The sequence below is a fragment of the Dermochelys coriacea genome, chromosome 3 (genome assembly GCF_009764565.3).
Source record: "Dermochelys coriacea isolate rDerCor1 chromosome 3, rDerCor1.pri.v4, whole genome shotgun sequence".
NCBI lineage: Eukaryota > Metazoa > Chordata > Testudines > Dermochelyidae > Dermochelys > Dermochelys coriacea.
This window is the reverse complement of record NC_050070.1, coordinates 39,165,127-39,187,724: the sequence shown is the minus strand read 5'-3', so window position 1 is coordinate 39,187,724 and position 22,598 is coordinate 39,165,127. Positions and strand designations below refer to the sequence as shown.

Genomic DNA, 22,598 nt, shown 5'->3' with positions numbered 1-22,598 from the left:
GAATATACTAAATAAAACTTACAAGTATATTTTAAATAGGATTATGGAAGTACTTTTTTGTTAATACATACATTTGAGACATGTTACTTGAATTTTATATTTTAATGCTACTCACCTCCCCAAAGGCCCAATTGCCACTGTAAAATTTCCTCCAAGTGTAAGATTGCCACCTTTTGCAAAAGCTTCAACTGCTCTTTCATGGTTCAGTATTATTACTAAATCTGACACCTAGAAATCAAGTAAAAAACAACTATATTTGCTTGAAACAGATATTTGAAAGTTCAAATATCTCAAGAAGGAAAGAACACAAACATGCAAATCTGCAGATCAGCAAAAACACAAGAGTATATAAACCATGGAATTAGCCAACTTCAAGATATCCTCCCACTGAAAAATTACACTAAGAAACTGAGCTTTTTTTTTTTTTTTTTTTTTTTTAAACTCTTGATCATTTAAGTATTGTGGCAATATGGCCAAAGATGCAGCTAGAGGGTTTTGTTGTTGTTTTTCTCTCTCTCTCCCCTCTTTGTCTACTATTCACCTGTCCTGAAAGAAGGAAGCAACAGGAAAAAGAAAAAAGTCATTGAGGAAAATACCTAGGATTACAATTTCCCATTATCAATGGAAACACATTTTCTGGCCACAGCAAGCCGAATTATGATGCTTTACCAATTAAATGTTACCCCTGTCCGACACTGATTGCAGGAAAGATAATGGAGCAGCCGATATGGGACTCTAATAAAGAAATAAAGAAGGAACTATAATTAATGCCACTCAACATGGGTCTATGAAAAATAGTTCCATTCAAACAAACTTGATATCTGTTTTGGTTGAGATTACAAGTTTGGTTGATAAAGGTAATAATGTTCATAAAATATATTTAGATTTCTGAAAGACATTTGACTTGGCACTGCACAACATTATGATTAAAAATTAGAACAATACAAGGTTAACATTAAATGGATTAAAAGCTGCCTAACTGATAGGCCTCATAATGTAATGGTAAACAGAGAATCAGTATCAAGATGGTTGTTTCTAGTAGGGTCCCACTGGGATCATTTCTTGGCTCTATGCTACTTAACAATTTTATCCATAACCTGGAAGAAAACCTGAAATCATCACTGATAAAGTTTGCAGATGACACTGTGATGTTATTTGATTAAAATATGACCATATAGCTCACTGTTGCAACCACTGTTATATATTTGCAACAAATCTTGTACAAAGGTTGTCAAGTAAGGTGTCTATGGAAAGGTTATGATTTGCTGAATATGATTATGCTATTTGTATGCACATATCATTCTTGTATTTGTAGTTGACAGTATTGGCTCTACACCTGGATTTCAAATGTTTGTTCCTGGGGTAATGCCCACAAGGTATTTAGCCTGTACATCTTGAAGGGACTATTCAAATTAAGTGGCTAATCAAGGAGCATTTAACTCACAGTGGAAGACCTCCCATCTACCCTGAATGGACTTCTACTGTGACTAAGTGGAACCATGTATGGACATGTGACTTGCCTGTGTGACTCCAGACACCATCTTTTAACTTGTGATTTTCCACTAGCTGTGCTGAGGGCTTTGTTTGAAATAGTGGGTTTCTCTCCACATGGCAGAAGCTATAAAAGCCCCTGGAAACACTTCCATTTTGCCTCTTTCCTGCTCCAGCCTCTGGACTATGGACCTATACTAATGGAAGCATTCTAACCAAGGGATCGAGGACTTTCCAATGATTTGGAAGCAACCAGAGACTTGACTTAAGCCAGCAGTTTATTCCATCACTGCTACAAGCCTGACCCAAGAACTTTTTAATTGTTGTATGTATTCGATTCCTTTTACCAATTTTAACTCTCACCTTTCTTTCTTTCTTTTCCTTCTTTCTTTCTATAAATAAACCTTTAGATTTTAGATACTAAAGGATTGGCATCAGCATGATTTTTAGGTAAGATCTGAGTTGTATATTAACCTGGGTGTGTGCCTGGTCTTTTGGGATCAGAAGAACCTTTTATTTGATGAAATTATTTTTAAAGGACCACTCATCTCTAAGTCTAGTGTTTTTGGTGGGGATACAAGGACTGGAGTGCCTAAGCAAACTGCTTTTCTGACTTCATATTAGTCAGTATGGTCAAACAGAAGTTTACTTTTGTTGCTGGATTGGTATATCTTAAGGAAGAATGACCACAGCATTTTGGGGTGTATCTGCCCTATTTCTCAGCAGTTTGTCCTGAATTTCATATTCTCAGTTGTGACCCACAAAGGGATGGTTACAGATGCAAAAACTGGGGGAGTCATAAAAAATGAAGAGGACAGGTCATTGATACAAAGAGATCTGTATTGCTTGGTAAATTGGGCACAAGCAAATAACATTGATTTTAATATGGCTAAATAAAAATGAATGCATCTAGGAACAAAGAATGTAGGCCATACTTACATGATAGGGGACTCTATCCTGGGAAGCAATGACTCTGAAAAAGATTGGGGGTTGTGATGGATGACCAGTTGAATATGAGCTCCCAGTATGATGCGGTGGCCAAAAGAGCTAATGAGATCCTTGGATGCATAAACAGGGCAAGTCCAAGTAGAAGTAGAGAGGTTATTTTACTGCTATATTTAGCACTGGGGCAACTGCTGCTGTTATACTGTGTGCCGTTCTGGTGCCCACAATTGAAGAAAATGATAGAAAACTGGAGAAGGATCAGAAAAGAGCCACAAGAATCATTAAAGGATTAGAAAACCTGCCTTATAGTGACAGCCACAAGGCGCTCAATCTCTTTAGTTTACAAAGGAGTGACTTGATCACAGTTCATAAGTTCCTACGTGGGGAACAAATATTTAAGAATAGGCCTTTCCATCTTGCAGAAAAAGGTACATCATGATCCAGTGGCAGAAAGTTGAATCTAGACAAATTCAGCCTGTAAATAAAGGTTTATGTTTTTAACAATTAGAATAATGAACTATTGGAATAATTTACCCAGGGTCCTGGTGGATTCTCCCATATGGACAAATTTTAAATCAAGATAGGACATTTTTTCTAAAAGATGTGCTCTAGGAATTATTTGGGGACGTTCTAAGGCCAGCATTAAACAGGAGGTCAGACTAGATGATCACAATGGTCTCTTTGGCCTGGGAATCTCTGAATCCTCCTGTATTTTTTTTCTAAGTAATATCAATAAGAAGCATTATATAAAAAGAAAACTTGTCTAAAACCCAGGCCTGGTTCTAACAGGATGATTTAGACTGGAAAAACTACAAGGCAAACAGTTTAATAAGCAGATCTAAATAAATTTAATTTTTTTTAGGAAAAGTGGTGGAAGGGTCCTATACTGGGTCGGGGTCCTAAACAGCAATATCATTATATTTCAAAATTTTACAAATCTGTTTTATAACAAATCGGAATACATAGCTTTAGGGACCAGGCAGACTGCTCTTAGCTCCAAAAATGTTGCTATGCATCTCTGTTTCTGGTTAATAAGCTTCCCAGAAGATTTCATGGAAATATGGGTTCTGTACTCCAGTAGGCTGGCATCCATTGTTACCTCTAAATGAGGTGGGTGTCTTAAGCAGCCAATCATTTGACTCATTGGATATCCCTGGTCATCCATCAGGTTAAGTACTTGACTGATGGTGGGGTTGGGAGAAACTTTTCCAAGTTTCTTCAAGTGGTCAGAGCAGGGATGGCAGAAGGAACTGCTGGATGATTTGGGAATGAAGTATCATGAAGAATAGGAGAGAGGTAACTTCACTGGCCGGAAAGAGGTGGCCAGCAATTGCAGCTTCTGAATCATTTCCAGAGATGGAGACAATCAAGATGTTGATTTCCACGAGCTGGGATCAAGGAGCTCTTTTCTTTGTTCACTTATAAATCTCATAAATATGAACATCTTCAGAACAGAAGCTACAAATATAAACTTATTCTGAATCCATCCTAGGAAGGCCCTCTCTTGTAGCTTGTATAATAATATAGATACACACTTATACAGCCACATAAGAAAAAAATAACCTAGAGAACATAGGACTTTTTAAAAAGTAATATGCCATAAGCTGTAGTTCCCATTTACTTACTGGCTAAAACACTAAGAAAGCATGAAAGTAAATACTATTATTTGTGAAATTAAAGATCTCAAACTATGAGAAAAGACATATACACAGACAAATATACACAAAACACATGCATATAATCAGCTGTATAAATATGAAGCTGAATACCTGAAGGAGGCTGTTGTAGATTCTGTGGGTAAAATTTTCAAAAGCATCCAACTCAGGGCACAAAATTGTTCAGAATGATTGCTATATTTTCCTCATTTTTTTCAGAACTGATTATGTAAATTAAAATATTTTTTGTATAAAAATCAATAGTGAATGGCTAGAATAGTTATAAGATGCCAGATATGATTAATTATAAAGATTTCTATAATGAGTCAGTACATCCAATAGTATTGACATTTCACTTATAAAGGGAAGAAATGTAAAAAAGTAAGCCTAACAATACCATGCACATTTCTCAGAGAGTCCTGTGAAAGTAAAGTCATTAATGTCTGTGAAGGACTCAAATATTATAGTGATGAGCCTACAGAAAAGCCCAGGAGGAAATTAGTAATTCTGTGTTCATGGCAGGGTTTGAACAGCATGCAGTAACAAGGTCTGAGGCCACACATTGAACAATGAGGAATATACAAAACACTGAATAGGTGCTTATTAAGTGACCACTAGAATGCCTTGCAAAAAGCACAGGCTGGCTGGGAGTGTGCCAGGGGCAGGGCTACAGCACACAGCACTGCATCCCACAGGGCAGTCCAGGGAGGCTGCTGTAATTTAGACAGGCCCCCAAAGCTCTCTAAATTACATTTGTGGCATCTCCAGTCACTCAGCTGGCCCAGGATCAGGAAGGTAGTAAGGTTGATTAAAGCCACATTAACCTCCCTATCCTTTGGGCTGTGAATCTCACCCAAGGAAAGCAAATGTAGCACCAATACTAAAACTTTTATCCTAACTAAAATAATGGAACAAATATAAAGGGACAACAATTCTTAAGAGGAGGAGACTTGGTCTACGCTACAATGCTTTTGTCAACCTAATTATGTCCGTGTCTACACTACAGTGCTGCTTCTGCCTAAGTAAGTCGCCCACTATGCCGACATAACAATTCCACCTCCACGAGAGGCGCAGTGCTTATGTCGATGTAGTTAGGGTGACCTAGTGCCCGTGTAGACTGCATTACTTACATTGCCTGTTGGCTGTCAGTCCCGAGTGGGGCTGACAGCTGGAGCCCCTACATCTCCCCAATCTGGTGCTGACAGCCTGAGATGTCAGACAGGCACCAGACTGACAGCAAGGGCTGTCAGCACCAGGGCAGGGGAGAGAGCCCGGCTGACAGCTGGGGCTGTCGGTGCCAGGGCTGCCAGGCTCCAGCTGTCAGTGCCCTATTCACTACAGTCAGTGGAAGCGCTCCTGGTGAGGATGCACAGCACCAACAGAAGGAGTGTAGTATTGACGTGGACAACCGCTTTAGTTACTGCGGTGGCAGTATGTCAACTTAAGTCAACTTAATTTTGTAGTGCAGACAATCCCTTAGAGAACCATGACCAATAAGCAGTCTAAGCTTTTTTTAAAACACAAACCTGTATTTAGATATCATGTTATAGAACAGTGATTCTTACCAGATAAAGCTGGTTGTTTGGGAATGTTGTGTTATGCAATTATATTATTATTGAAGGAACAGAACACTGCAGCTGTTACATATTTGATTTTTAATTAGGTATTTGACAGAGGTTCACAAAATGTACCCAAAAATAATTCAAGTTGACTTGTGGAAGAAAACTGCCATGGAAACAAAGTCTGTAAGTAAAGGATAAATGAAATAGCAATATATTGACACTGAGGAAGCAGACTAGAGGAACCACAGGAACACGTGTTAAGTCTTACCTAATGTAACATCTCTATTAATGATCTCAAACAGAACTAAAATCTAATAAAATTTAGATAGGGTACTTAACTGAAATGTGTTACCAAAAACTAATTAAGTAAATAAATATAAATAAATTATAATAAATGATAAAGAATTAATACAAAGGGACCCTGACCCCAATCAGGCAAGGCACTTAATCCTGTGCACTGTAATCGGGCCCAAATAGGTAGAAATATGAAAAAGAAAACTAAACAATTTGGAAAATTACAACTTTACTATATTAGGTAGAAAATATATAGAGATATTTAATTGTGGGGAGGAGGGGGAGAAACCTAAGAAACACTAAAGAGGTACAAAAATAATTTAGGATAAATTTCAGGAAAAGAAAACTTCCTAACAGTGAAACCCACTAGGCTGTGAAACAGTTTCCCATGGAAAATATTTGAAGCCCTATCAATTGGGCATATAAAACTAAGACTGAACTCTACACCACTACATATACACAGAGCAACAGGTTAGATGATCTAATAAGTTTGCTGCCTCTTTAGCGTCTTTGGTTTTAGGATTCTAGGATCACAGAATAAATTTCTTGAACAATACACAGAGCATTTAAAACTATGGTAACAGATAAACCGAGCAAAGCTCATAGACTAACTGAAACATGAGAAGAAATATATTGACTAATTTGAAAAATAATAAATATTAAGGATGTTGGACTGACTACATATATAGCAATGGAAAATGCAAATGAAAACATCACATTTTATTGAAAATATAAAAAACATGGCTCCCTGAATGACTGACCTTTAGGGAAAAAACATCTTTAAGAAATAGTCCCTTGTTTACTCCTTCACTAGTGGTAAGGATTCTATCAGGTGCAGAACTACATAACAGAAGCACATTACCGAAGAACAGAATAAACTGTTATAGATAGGCTTGGCAGAATTTGATTTTTATAATTCTGACAGATAATATTGAGGTTTATTTTAAGGACATTTAAATATTTTTATTGATTTTAATTTTCACAGTTGTGGGAAATTATGGAGTTCAGACAATTTAATGCCAAATGCTGAGATTCAAAAGCTAAAGCTTTATAACCTTTAACACACAAATTGTCAACATCACGTCTAAATATATAAAGTAAATATTCTTAAATCAACAAATCATACCTGCTTGTACTAATCTATTTGTTAGTCCATTTGTAACAAACCTAATTCAAAAGCCTAAATCACTGGATTTTTTATTCTAATAAAACTTCTCAGGCAGCATTTTTCTTACTTTATCTATAAATTTCCATGATCATCAATGGAAATTTTTTTTTATCAGTTTGTTTGCATACAGTAAAATTGATATTTACCACACTTAAGTACAATTAAGTGATATGAACTGACTAATTATTGGAATATAAGGTGTGCCATATGAGAGGCCACTTGCATATATGGAAAGTGTACCAAGATACTGCAGGAGCTAGGGAGAAGAAATTTCTGGAATAGTTAAGTGCTAGGTAGTTTAACAACTTTCAACCATAAATCTGCATTTCCTGGATTGCAAGTGCTTTGATGTGTCAAACTTAACATTACATTATTGTTATAGGAGGGAGGAGGACGTCTATCATGTACTTTAATCTAAAGAAGTGCACATACACATTATATTGAGAACGAAAGAAAGAGCAAGTCCTGTTTGGCTACAAAAATACATATACACATATGTATAAACTAGAATTCCAACTATAAGGCATTTTTTCCTAGTCCTGATGGCTCACGTGCACCACACTTAAAAAGTTGTCCCTCTGCTGAGAAATGTTATTTTTGGCACTGCTCCAAGACTCAATACAACAAGTCCTGAGCCTGAAACCAGTGTAAATTTAAATCCTTGACTGTTTCAGCAGGTTTTGCAAATCCGGTAAGACTAAGAATCAAAATATATGGTTTTCTCTAGAGAGCACTGTAAGAAACCTGACAGGTTTTATACTGGGTATCTCTCACTGTAGCAGACAATGTTTCACCAATGCTACTGACAAGTTTATTACTTCATTTTCTAATGTTTAGAAACAGCATGCTCTATGCTCTAAGCACACTTACAGTTGATATATGCTGAAGTAAGTGATTTGAACATAAAACGTTTTGTTAATTAACATAATCCATGCATCTAGTGTGCTTTTAACACTGTTTTCACTTAGTTAGGTTTAACTTTAAAAGGGGGCAGTTCTACCCATTTGTTTTTATGTAATTTACCTTCACTTGTGTCCATCAATCCTTTTTTTTTTTTTTTAGCACTATGCATTTCCTCTTACCAATTAGCACACACAGCTATTCAATTTCAGCTTATCTGCAAACACAATCTGTATATAATCCTATCAAGTCCAACTACAAAATCTTCTATCCCCTTTATCCCATTTCTTTATTCCAGGTACAATATGTTTGTTTATCAAACAGGTCGTTAGTTTCTATTCTTCAGAAATGCATTAATTAATGCTTAATACTTCAGTTAATTAGCAAACAGATCAGATAAGCTCAGTTAACAAAGAGAACTAATAATGTACCAATCTTCATTGCTCGATTTTTTACATCCCATTCAAAATAAACCATTTTATGAAAAAGTGAGAAAAATTCATACTGCACATGCAATATTATAAAATAAGTTTCGAGTATAGTTTATGTACACTGAAACAGTGCATATTTCAATACATCAATGGACGTAGCATAGAAAACTCTACTTTTGTAAGATATTACGAATGTATTTAACCCTTACCTCAATTCCAATTTCAAATCCACCACCAAGGCCAGCTATCCCTATTGCAGAAGGAGAAGACCAACCTGACCCACACAAAATAAGATACATATTACTAAATTTCAGCCATATCACCATTTAACAGGAATAAGTTCTCCCCTTTACAGAAACTAATGCTCAACTAATACAAATATGAAACATATTACAAGTCATTGCATTTGACATCCAAATTTTCAAACTGAAACCTAAAAAATTATACTGCTAAATATATTTTTTCCTCTTGTTTTTAAAATGTGCCTCAAAATTTTCAGTGCCATCCAAAACTAAGTTTGAAAGTCATGTTTGCAAAGTAAAAACTGCTTTTCATGGAAGGCACCTGAAGAACTGGCCATATCAAGTAGATAGCAAATGAAAACAGTACTGCCTGAGGACAGTTTGTTTGATAAATAATATTGCAATAGTAAAGAAAAAATTCCAAATTATAAATTTGCATTTCAATAGTTAAAAGGACATAATTACTGAAAAACAAAACTGCACATTGGAAATTTTTACTGTAATTCTGATTACCATATCGAAGGGACACTTCAGAGACAGCACCATTTACACTGAAGAACTCTTATTTTAGGCCTGCAATTTTTTTAAAAATATATTAATGTGCATGTTTTCAAAAGCATTTTTCAAACATCATATATTTAGGTTCAGTTAATCTTCTGGATACCAAGGCTTGTTTAAAAAGGTAACACAATACTTCACACAACATCAGAGGTTTGAAAATATGAAGGTTTATAGGGTGCATCAATGTAGCTAAATTTTTTTTGTTCGGTTACTTTTAGTAGTGGTCATGTATTTCTGCAAATAGTTACTTTCCATTGCATGCCTTTGTGTGCTTCACAGCACTTTTATAAACAAGGAATTAGTTCTCACATTTAAACTGACCAACAGAGCAGAAATCTATTGCATACTAAATATCTTCCTTAGCTAAGGAACTATTTCGTAACACTGTAGTGAGCTACTGCATATTGAATTCCTAATGCCTATTACCTAATGCTACTTACTGTAATACTTCTACTGGTAAATACTGATTTTAAACACAAACAACACTATTTCTAATTATAAATCAACAGAGAGACAGACAAATAAGCCTCGGTAACTTAGTAACAGAATAGGAATGATGAGTGTCAGAAACACCATTGAGCATTTTGAAATATTATATTCCCAGGGTCGTAACCAGGATGGGGCAAGCGGTAGCTGCCCAGGGAGCAAAGTCATAGAGGAGGAAAAATGGACAGAGAAATGCCCCAAAAAACCAGCAGGGGGTGCAAATATGCTTGCTTACCCCATTCCTAAAATGCCTAGTTACATCTCTGCTTCCACCATTTCAGTGTACTCGGTCTCTGATTTAGGATTTTGTTCTTGTTAGAATTCTTGGCATTATGTAACTAAGAGTTGAACTATAGCCTCTCATCTGAACACAGGTGAAGAAATATTCAGGATATCAAAATGCCTAAAGTTTTGACATCCAGTACGCAGAACCTTCAGTTTAGCACTCCTTATAGCTATTTTACAGTTTCTCTTCTGGACAGGATTCTTACCTGCCCCTCCAAAAGTCCCCAAGCCAGTTCATTTGGATGTAAATTGTTGCCACGCCCATGCCCGCTGACAGCAATTCTGGGCCCCAGGGCAGAAAAGTCAATTGCCCCCCTAGAAAGGGATGGCTGAGGTTTATGACACTACTTTTTATCCTATTGATAACACATTAGAACCCACTAGGCGTAAGTTGTGGCATTGCTTGACCTAGTTAACTTTTTTTTACAGCACCAGTATTAAACAAACTGTAAAACTAAATGTAAGATGTATAATTTGTTATTTTGAATTATATATTTAAATTAAATAAATACATTATGGAATGAAATTAATACATAAAACATTTAAAAAACCACAAAATAAGAAAGTACTTAAAGTACCAACTAGGCGAATTAAACACCTAATCATGATTCATGTGTAATCTAAAGAAAAGGAAAAAACTGATATACAAGATGTAACTGAATATGATCAACAATGTTAAAATATACAATACTTGCACTACTGGTGTTGTGGGACATCAACACCCAGAGCAATGAGGAGATGGCAGACATGGTGCGGCCACATTTATTGGGAGGCGGCCGGGGTGAAGGCAGAGGGAAAACCCATGCCTCGTTCCCTGGCTGAGCAGTGGAAGTGGCCCATCATAATGCGCTTCTGATAGCATCTCGTCAGCCAGAGCTAGAGGCAATGAAGCGGGGGGCTAGCCCCAGCTGCCTCTTGGCAAACTTAGGGTGGCTCGATAGGGTGGCTGAACTTGCTGGCTTGTGTTTGGTGAGGAGCTGCAGCCCTGGGGGAGGAAATCTGGTAGTGCAGAGGGAGCTTGTTCCTCTTCAAAGTCTCCCTGTGCTCGCCCAGCAGCCAGAGAGCCAGCACGGCAGGCACAGCGGCTCCTGAGCAGCCAGAGGAGGCAGCAAGCTCCAAGGTTCCCAGGCTGCTATTGCTGATGCTCTGCCAGACCAGCAGGGTGCAGCAGCGCTCTAGCAAACTATTACTGTCACAGGGAGGGATGGCGCTCTGTACAGAGCGGCAGGAAACCGGATTTGTTTTTTGTAATCTTAATTTTTATTTAAAAAATACGTTATCTATCCCATCCACCCAGGGCCTTTTAAACCACCGTGCTGCTGAGCAATTCATCCCTTTGCCCTCCCCGTCGGCAGGCCTGAGATTTCCTAGAACAATCATCATGTGTGTAAACTCCATAAGTAGTGATGGAGATTGACCTGTAAAAGGTTTTCTTCCTAAGAAGTGGTGCAAGGGGCTGCAGTGAGACCTTCAAAATCAGTCCACTGAAAAGTAACAAGTTTAAAACTGGATTGTGTTCCCAACACAACATATAAAACTTACCCATGAAACTCATTTTCAAAAGATCACACACAAACATTAATGATAATATATAGATACCCTACTCGGTTAAACATATTACAAGAGATATTAACCTTCATGCTTCAAAACAATTCTAAAATTGTTCACTAAGGGGATATTACACATTGTTCTGAAGGCTCTAGCACTAGCTATTGTTACACTGCATGTGCATTAGAAAATATCATGCTGTTTCCCAGCAAAGATGCTGAAAAACCTAAGTCTAGTCAAGGGTAGTGCTTGCAGCACTACTGCTGCAATGTTGCTGGAGAACAGATACAAAATTTTCTAATGTAAAAATCAGCCTTAGAGAGAGGCTACTAGACTAGACAGATCGCTGGTTTGATCCAGTATGGCATTTCCTATGTTCTAGTTTATTAAAAGAGGAAAAAAAAAAGAAAGAAAAATGAATTACACTTATTCTGAAGTTTCCCCTGATGTAGAAAAGGAAGATACACACTCTAATTCTTTGTTTGATTGAGAAAACGTCAACTTACTTCCATTAGGAAGACGTGCTAATACAATCCCGCTGCCTCCTCGAGCAGTTACCAAAAATCCAGCTTTGATAACAGACAGAACTGCAAGGCCTTTAGCTTTAGCTATTACATTGGCTGAAAACAAAAATTAATTAGTTAAAATTAACATTTTCAAAAGAGCATAAAGAACATACTAAAACACAATCGTGACTTAAAACATAGCCATACATTTAACAATTTTGAATAAGAAAGAGATAAATTTATAACAAAATAGTGAGCTAAATTAGTGAAATACAAAAAGAAATGGAGACTCAACATCCCTGCCTCAACGGCTTTTTCAGGTGGAGGATTTTAACAGTAACAGAGTACATGTTAATCTGTAATCATTTTATAAAAATGATTAACATCCCCATTGTTATTCAATACTTAGGATCATAATAAAATGACATCAAAAAAGAAAATCTAAAGTTTTATTGTACATCTTTTGGAACACAACTCGTTTAAAATTCAAATAAAACTTGGAATATGGGACAAGAAAGGAAAATTAGAACTCAGAGGAAAAAATAAAAAAAGAGATGGCAGAAAAAAAAGGATAGTGGGAAAAAGAGTCAGATGGCCTGATTCTCCTCTAATACCAGTTTTATACTGGTGTAACTCCATTTACCTCCCTTTTGATTTACAGTAGAGTCACAGGAAAATCATTGAAAATAGATTACCTTTAGCCGCATAACGCATCTTAAAAATCTGTATATCAAAGCTACAATTCTATCTTGAAGATTCTGGTGATATTAACAAACTACTACAGATGTTCAGGTTGTAATTACTATATCTGGTCCTCCCTATGTGCCAGTCTATACAGGGCAAATATGGAGCCTCGATCCACATCATGCAGATGTCCACCAACATAGCCACTCTTACAGTGACTTCTGCTAGTGGGGGGTAGGAACAAGGTGTGAGAAATATTCAACACAGGACCCCTGGACGAGAATGAATTTTACCTCTTAAGAGTAAATTCATTTCACAAAAATTATAGCTGTAGGGTCCAGGTCTTCATTACCCTTGGAGAAAATGCACATTAACACAGTAGGTAATCATGAAGACAATGGGAGTTTTGCCCAAGTGAGGTCTGGAGAAGTGGGCCCCTTCAATTGCAACAGATTTGTATCCTTACTAACCTGGTATGATCTTATCAGGTCCATTTCTGGAAGTTATTTCTGTAAATTCTCGTAATATTTTAGCTGCCTTTTTTGCTTCTGATTTCAGGTTGGAAGGTATAGGATTATTCACTGTAAAACACAATAGAAAAATATATAATGTGACTATTGAAATTATACTCTTGGAGTCACAGTTTAAGAGAGTTTATCCTTTTTTACTGGTTTGCATTTTTAAAGTGACAAGAGCTATCTAACACAATAAACTAATGCAATCAGCATATATTTATATATAGGAATCCTAAAAAAAAAAATACCAACCACCTAATAACGATACAGTAAAAACCAAGAAGAAATGGTCTCCACTTTCTCTATACTTTACACCACAAGCACTATTCTCTTCCTCAGAAGACCTTTGAATAAAAAGGTCCTGAAAGTGAACAAATTCAGACTATTGTGGACTAAAGGGCAGTGGGAGGGTGGCGGGGAGGAGCAAAATTCCAAAGGAAAAAGGCTTTCACAAAGAATACCTCGTCAATAGCAACTTCTCTTTTATACCAAAAGGAATCCAGCTGAAAAACCTCTGTAAACTTCAGCTGTGGAAGTGCAACACAGGTAGAGGGACAGACTCACAGGAAGGAAGATACCAAGTCATTTAGGGTTTTATATGTCAAGCATCAGCTCCACTCTGGAAACCCACAAATTTTTAGTAAGAATGACAATTATATTCAAACCTTTCCATAAGTTAATTAGATTTGTTTCATTTAAGCAATTCATGGACAAAATGTTTGTCACCTGTTTGCTAGCAATTATTACTCGTTTATAGCACCCCAAAAATATGCTAGGTGCTTTTATATATATAAATCTATCAAATCACTGACCCTACCTAAAAGACTGTAAAATCTTAGGCTCCAATTCTATAAACACATACTTATGTGAATAACTTTACATATGTGAGTAGTACTGTTGTGTCCACACATCAAGGAGGGCCAGCACTCTTCCCTTGTGTCAGATAAAAGAGTAAAAGCCAGTACTGGTTCTCAAAAATATTGAAGGAAGCAGGAGTATAATGCTACTTTTCCCAACATGAAATATTCCTGTCTCTCACGATTTCTGGTTTTACTAGCAGAAAATGATCTTAGAACAAGCAATCCTTTGGGCATTAAACCCAGAAAAAGTTTAAACAAAAAGAAAAAAAAAATCACATTTGCAGGGCAGTGACTAAGTGAAAAGTTATCCACTCTAATTAGAGTGCCTAAAATTTTCATTCACTCCTTTGCTCTACATAAATTTTTTAACCCATTGCCATAGCACAGCTAGTCAAACTTTCAATCAACAAGGAAGACACATCAATGACTCGAGTAGAATTTCTAAATTGGCCAAACAGTACAAGAAGTGTCCCATTATCACTAAGCCCTACAAGCCTCAGAACGAGATGAGACATTAGGCTGAAAAAAACCCCAACACCTTAAAGTGATGATTTTACACACATTTTATGATTTTCAATTAAATACAAGATGTTTCTACATCAAATTTTTCTTCTTATATGACAAAACTTGTGATTATCTGGTTAGATGTCTTCATGTAAGCACCTAATTTTGAAAGATCATCATTCTTCCTTATGAATGTGCTCAATAGTATGACATTTCCATCATTCTATGATGCTTCTTGTAGAATAATGTTTATGTTCCAGTCCCATCACTGGATGTGGAGAATACTTGCGTTTTGTATTAAAACCAAAGCCTAAACTCTGAGGTACTTCAGAAAAGTCCATAAAAACCTTTGGCTATTTATTCAGTTTTATGACAAACAAGCCTGCTGTAAAAACTGCTAAAGATACATTTGGTCTGTATTTTAACCTCCCTTTATAGGCGGCATAAACTGTGGATTTGAAACAAACATTCAACTGTAAATAAATTAGTCAGGAAAGGTTATGTGCTCTTACTAGAGCTGTCGATTAGTTGCAGTTAACTACATGATTAACTAAAAAAAATTAATTGCGATTAAAAAAAAATCAATCATGATTAATCACACTGTTAATAGAATACCAATTTAAATTTATTAAATATTTCTGGATGTTTTTCTACATTTTCAAATATATCGATTTCAATTACAACACAGAATACGAAGTGTACAGTGCTCACTTTATATTATTTTTGTTACAAATATTTACACTGTAAAAATGATAAACAAAAGAAATAATATTTTTTCAATTCACCTCATACAAGTACTGTAGTGTAATCTCTTTATAATGAAAGTGCAACTTACAAATGTAGATTTTTAATTACATAACAGCACTCAAAAAACAAAACAATGTAAAACTTTAGAGCCTACAAGTCTACTCAGTCCTACTTCTTGTTCAGCCAATCGCTAAGAGAAACAAGTTTGTTTACATTTACAGGAAATATTGCTGCCCACTTCTTAATTACAGTGTCACCTGAAAGTGAGGACAGGCGTTTGCATGGCACCGTTGTAGCTGGTGTCACAAGATGTTTATGTGCCAGATGCACTAAAGATTAATATGCCTCTTCATGCTTTGGATATCATTCCAGAGGACTTGTTTCCATGCTGATGACACTCATTAAAAAAAATAATGCACTAATTAAATTTCTGACTGAACTCCTTGGGGGAAAATTGTACGTCTCCTGCTCCGTGTTTTAACCCACATTCTGCCATATATTTCATGTTATAGCAGTCTCGAATGATGACCCAGCATGTTGTTCCTTTTAAGAACACTTTCACTGCGGATTTCACAAAATGCAAAGAAGGTACCAATGTGAGATTTCTAAAGATAGCTACAGCACTCAACCCAAGATTTAAGAATCTGAAGTACCTTCCAAAATCTGAGAGGGATGAGGTGCGGAGCATGCTTTCAGAAGTCTTAAAAGAGCAACACTCTGATGCCAAAACTATAGAACCTAAATAATCAAAAGAGAAAATCAACCTTCTGCTCGTGGCATCTGACTCAGATGATGAAAAATGAACATGCATCAGTCCGCACTGCTTTGATCGTTATTGAGCAGAACCTGTCATCAGCATGGATGCATGTCCTCTGGAATGATGGTTGAAGCATTAAGGGACATATGAATCGTTAGTGCACCTAGCATGTAACTATCTTGCAACGCCGGCTACAACAGTGCCATGCAAACACATGTTCTCGCTTTCAGGTGACATTGTAAACAAGAATCAGACAGCATTATCTTCTGCAAATGTAAACAAACTTGTTTGTCTAATCAATTGGTTGAACAAGAAGTAGGACTGATGGGACTTGTAGGCTCTAAAGTTTTATATTTTATTTTTGAATGCAGGTTTTTTTTGTACATAATTCTACATTTGTAAGTTCAACTTTCATGATAAAGAGATGCACTTTTGTTTTTTAAAATACAAATATTTGTAATAAAAATAAATATAAAGTGAGCACTGTACACTTCGTTTTCTGTGTTGTAATTGAAATCAATATATTTGAAAATGTATAAAACATCTACAAATACCTAAATACATGGTATTCTATTATTGTTCAACAGCCCGATTAATTGCACGATTAATCACAATTTTTTTAATTGCTCGACAGCCCTAGCTCTTACTTGTACATTTTTAATACAATTTTTTTGTGGTTACCAATTATTAAAGCATTTTAAAAACTGTCTATGAAGACTTCTACAAAGGTGGGGCCAACTCACTATCCCTTGATTAGAAGGTCTGGTTGTATTTCTACAATTTAGTGGATGGAAAATCTCCTTGAGAAGAGAGGAAGGAAAATATGGAATAGGATGCATCTTCCACAGAATGTCTTCTCAGGCCTTGCTTAAATGGGAAAGTTTTTTCAATGTATCTTTAGTTTATTCCAGTATAAACTGCCTTGCATCCACATAAGTGATTTTTCTTCCCCCTCCCCCCCTTATTTTGCATTTTATCCTGCTATAATTGCTTTGAAGAGAGAGAGAGAACTATTTTGGAATGAGTTATACTACGACAAGACGTATACTCCAATTTCAAATTAACTATATAACTTCAGGTAGAATAAGATGGACACACACTACCATCAATGCTCATAGAGATTTTGGGAGCAAAGTTCCAGTTTTCATTGCATCTAGTTGCTAAAGTTCCTAGCACCATGGACCACTCCCCACATTAAATTTAGTTAACTCACCATTGTGATTAAGCAAGCCTTGTATGATCATGAAAAAAATACCCCTTTTTCTGCTGATGAACTCCAAGGCCTGTTTGGGGAGTGTATGGGAGGGGAGCAAGGGGACAGACAAATAACAGACATGTGCATCCCATCAGTGGCTCCTATACAATTCCATAACCCCAAGCATTCACCAGCGATTACTCACAAATTTGCATTGCTAAACTTTATTATCCAGGGCAGCAGCACACATCTCTGTGACAACAGTTCCAACAGTTGATTTTCAAAACCAAATGAATTAGCTATTGACTTGTAGCAAACAAACAAGGCAAGCTTCTGTAGGGTGATGACCACATGTTTCTCTGCTTTGAGGGGGACCCACACATTGGTGCTCTGTCACTGCAGCGCCATGGCGAGCTCTACACACATGTTGAGGAAAGTGGCCTTCCACATCCTAAATTCCAAGGATATTTTGGTCATCCCATTGCCAATACATCTGGAGCACCATGTCCATATAAAAAACGATCATGACTGTGGTGCTCAGGAGTGTGTCCTCCACATTTCAAACCCTTGTCAGGCAAATTTGTTTGATTATGAAAGTTTCTACTGCTACTGAGCGAGAAGGAAACAGATGGACTGAGCACAGGGAAGAATGGACTGAATGGGAGTTAGGCACTACAGGGAAGTATGCTCTAAATTTAAATTTAACAAAACAGCCTGGTAGAACAACAAATTAAACCTCTTAAAAACATAAAATCTTGCCACTGAAATATCAATACACCACAAAAAGGGAATCAGGAAGGCAAGGAGGAAACAATTATGACTAAATGGCAAGGTTTGAGAGCCTATTTGAGCCAAAACAGAAATCCTGCAAAATTTGGAACTTTGACTCTTGTGAAACCAGTAAACAGAAGCCTCAATTATAGAAAGCATTAAACAAGAATGAAATTAAAGGGCTAAAATGGAGTTCAAACAGCAAACATTTAAAGGTATGCGATCACTGATGTGGGTGTTGTCTTCCTACTTCTTGTTCCTGGTTTGTTTCCTGGTTCCTGTTTTTGATTAAGGCTGTATGCATGCATAGCATAGAGTGTACAGGTATTAAAGGCCCCCTGCTACATATCTGCTGTTCAGACTTATGTTTTGTTCAGACTGTTGCTAATCTAACCAGTTCAGGCTTATAACATATTTTGATTTACAACCTACCTGCAGGTCTTGCTCGTTTTGGGTGGGGAAGGAGCGAGGAGAAAGAGATGGACTGCTATTCTGGGATGCATCAGAGCATAACATTCTGGCAACAAGTGTTTTTAACGTGCAACCTATGCTGCCTGGACATCCTTAGGCTATTGACTAGCCAGACTTTATTCAGAATTTTGAAAACTGTGTGCAGATCGTGTAACTCTCTGATGCTGCTAATTTACTTTGCTGCAGAACTAGTTAGGCCATGTTGACATTAATATTTATTATGTACTCTTGGAGCCCAAGTCCTCCTTTGATGCATCTGTGCAGTGCCTCAAGTATTTCAGCACCGAAGATTCTGTTCTAATAAAAGAATTTTTTTTTTTTAAACTCACCAGCAGCTCAATGAAACCATATGTGAGCTTGCATGTCATTTGTGGAGTTGGCACACGATTGTGATTTTGGGAATGTCATGATGATCATGCTTAGGGATATTTTTGTGACTGGCACAGCCAGTGACAACCTGGGGGACCAGTAAATGACTGAAGATGCTAGAACGGTAACTTTTGATGCTGTGGTTCCTAAGAGCAAGGCATTGGAGAGGGCTCAGGCTGAAAGGTTGTGTGTATTCAGACTGCTGCTACCTTTGTGTCTATGCTTAAACCATCAGCTGTTCCTCCTACTTCTGTAGTCCAGAGTCATATGACACTAATTATTCCTACTCCATGACCATGGCAGTAAACGTTGCCACGTCGGCAGTTTCCTGTGTGGTAGTCTGGATAACTTGGTCAATTTTTCTCCCTGTCCAGATAGCACCGCTATATGTTGCGCTTGTGGAAAGGAAGGACACTATGCAGAGGTACACTGGTTCACAAAGACAAGAGGCATGAAGTGCATGTGAAGCTGCAGGGTACCACCTTTACTGGGATCCCTGATGTTTCCTTTAGTATGATTTTCTCAAGTGGCAAGGCACTGGAGCTAGTATTTGCTATCACAGATATTAATGGCCTTCCACTGAAGTGCATGGGGGATATCGGTGCTGAAGTTAACATTCTCCCTTCTGGGTTAGTTCATATGCTGGACATTTGCCTGCCTACAGTGGTTAAAAATGTTTGGGATTTGTAGACAGTAGGATTTTGTAGACAGTGGCTGATGTTGTAATATTCTGTGCTCTACAAAAGGCATAGTTTTGCCTGCAACATTTTTACATTGTTCAGTGCGCAGCTGTGAATGTCGTTCCATTATTGTGCTATGATCCATGCTTACAGTTTGATATTACCTATCAACTCACACAGGACACCTCAAGTGTGGTTATGACAGCTAGAATAGAAAGTGATACTCAAAACTATCATTCAGACACACCATGGTGATATGCATCCGATGAAGTGAGCTGTAGCTCACGAAAGCTTATGCTCAAATAAATTTGTTAGTCTCTAAGGTGCCACAAGTACTCCTTTTCTTTTTTGCGAATAGAGACTAACACGGCTGCTACTCTGAAACCATGGTGATAGTATTCTGTCCCTGGAATATTACTCCTGGGGGAATTTTGCACCAAAAAATTAAAAATTCTGCACACAATATTTTAAAATTTTGCAAATTGGCATAATCACGCCAGTTTCAATTATTTTGGTAATTTTGGTAATTTATTTCAAAATACCTGTCAGCAAGTACGTCTGTATTAATACACACACAAAAATTCCTCCAGGAGTAGAAAGAAACCCTTATGACAACTCATTACCTGTTTCGCTGCCCCCCCCATACACTCAACCCCCCTCAGAGCCCAGCTGTGAGGTCCCCTCTTGGATACCCACACCCTCGCAACCCAGAGCCCAGCTGCAGAACCCCCTAGCCCAGATACCCAGACCCCTTCCTCTCCTCCCCCCCAGAGCTTAGGGATCCAAAGGGAAAAACAGCCTGATGCTTGGTCCCAGGCTTGTGTGGAGTTGCCTACATGCTGCCATTGCCTTCTCTCAGGATGTGCAGGGAACTACAGCTGTCGGGAAGCCTCTAATTTCCTCCCCCGGCAGTGTCTTCTGTGTGCGAGCTGGGCTCTGCCAGGTCCAGCAGCCTCTAGTTGCGGCCACCAGCAGTGCAGCCCATTTCTGTAGGGGAAAGGATATTCTGCACACAACATTAATTTCTGCAAAATTCTGCATTGCACAATGGCACAGAATTCCCCCAGGAGTAGAATATGCATGCTTTCTACAAGTGCATTTGAGTACCAAGCCCTTTGCACCACCTGCACCTTGTGTATCTCCTGTATTTCTGGACAAGATCCAAGCAGAAATGCAAAATATGAAAATGTATAATTCAGGAGGTGAAAGGACCTATGGATAAGAGCTCATTTCTTGTTTAACCACTTTATTTGCTACTTTTGGCTTATCTGAGAGCATTGTTTCAGATAATAGGACACCTTTTGTATCAAGACGGTTTGAAGGCTGACGAATATTGGAATAGCACATTACCAATCTGCTGTGTATCTTGCCCAAGGAAATGGGATAGTAGAGAGAATGCATGGGACTTTAAATAAGTAAGTATGTAGCTCACATACTGGAGGAATATCAAGATACACTATTCCCTATTGCATTAAGTCATGCTTTATATAATATTAGGAGTATCCCTCATAAAAGTATTGGTGAAACCTCATTGCATCAGCTCTTCAGCCAACCTATAAGGATCAAGTTCTCTATGCTGATGGAAAAGGTTCATCCAATCTCTTCACCAACCTTGAAGCTGACTGAGGTGACTAAAAAATATGCAAGTTTCAACAAGTGTATCCATACAACACTCCAAGTAGTCTATCCTCAACAAACAGTGTGTGTTAGGTAAGGGTTTGAAACTGTTTTTAATATTCAAGACATGATCTTGCAGGCTGCAGGTGGAGTGTGGTGATTGCATTTACCCAGCAAAATATGCTGTCTGCAGAAAGGGGAACGATAGGGAAGAGGATACTCCTTCTGCATATGATTCTGTCATATGGCCAGTTGGGGAAGTTACACCATAGCAACAGCATCCACTCCTTGAGCTGCAATACAGGTTTAACTTGTGGCCACAGGGTCATCTAGTGCCTCCGGCCACTATTGCTGAACTTTTCAGGAGAAAGGAAGGAAACTGTCATGATTGGTGTGTGTGTTGTCTTTCTGTTCCTGCTCTCTGAATTCAGTGTTCCTGTTCAAGGTTGTATGTGTGCACAGCACTGGGTGCATGCGGCTACTCAAGGCCTGCTGCTATGTATCTGCTGTTCACTTACGTTTTGTTCAAACTATTCCTGACCTAACCAATTCAAGGTTATTACATGTTTTGATTGACAAACTACCTGTGTGTCTTGCTTCTTTTTTGGACTGCTATTCTGGAATGCATCGAAGTGTTGCCAAAACAAACAAGAGATTCTTTAAGTATGTCAAAAGAAAAGGGGCCTGCAAAAGAATCAATGCATCTGCTCTGGCTCACCTGGGATAAGAGGGAAAAGTTAAGGAAGAAAGGAATCATAGAATATCAGGGTTGAAAAGGACTTTAGGAGGTCATCTAGTCCAACCCCCGGCTCAAAGCAGGACCAATCCCCAACTAAATCATCCCAGCCAGGGCTTTGTCAAGCCTGACCTTAAAAACTTCAAAAGGAAGGAGATTCCACCACCTCCCTAGGTAACGCATTCCAGAGCTTCACCACCATCCTAGTGAAAAAGTTTTTCCTAATATCCAACCTAAACCTCACCCACTGCAACTTGAGACCATTACTCCTTGTTTTGTCATCTGCTACTGAGAACAGTCTAGATCCATGCTCTTTGGAACCCCTTTTCAGGTAGTTGAAAGCAGCTGTCAAATCCCCCCTCATTCTTCTCTTCCGCAGACTAAACAATCCCAGTTCCCTCAGCCTCTCCTCACAAGTCATGCGTTCCAATCCCCTAATCATTTTTGTTGCCCTCCGCTGGACGCTTTCCAATTTTTCCACATCCTCCTTGTAGCGTGGGGCCCAAAACTGGACACAGTACTCCAGATGAGGCCTCACCAATGTCGAATAGAAGGGAATGATCACGTCCCTTTATCTGCTGGCAACAGTTTCTTTGCATCAGTCTGCACCATTGAGAA

At 37.9% G+C, this 22,598-nt stretch overlaps 1 protein-coding gene across 1 annotated transcript in view; it reads right to left on the bottom strand.

Moving 5' to 3' along the window:
- Window positions 1–22,598, bottom strand: part of SH3YL1 (SH3 and SYLF domain containing 1) — a 104,979-nt gene that overhangs the window by 57,318 nt on the left and 25,063 nt on the right. The window contains exons 2-5 of the mRNA XM_038396480.2: window positions 13,229–13,339; window positions 12,075–12,188; window positions 8,656–8,720; window positions 116–228 (exon numbers count right to left, since the gene is read on the bottom strand). Of these exons, the coding sequence (XP_038252408.1) occupies window positions 116–228; window positions 8,656–8,720; window positions 12,075–12,188; window positions 13,229–13,339 (403 nt within the window). The remainder of the gene's footprint in view (window positions 1–115; window positions 229–8,655; window positions 8,721–12,074; window positions 12,189–13,228; window positions 13,340–22,598) is intronic.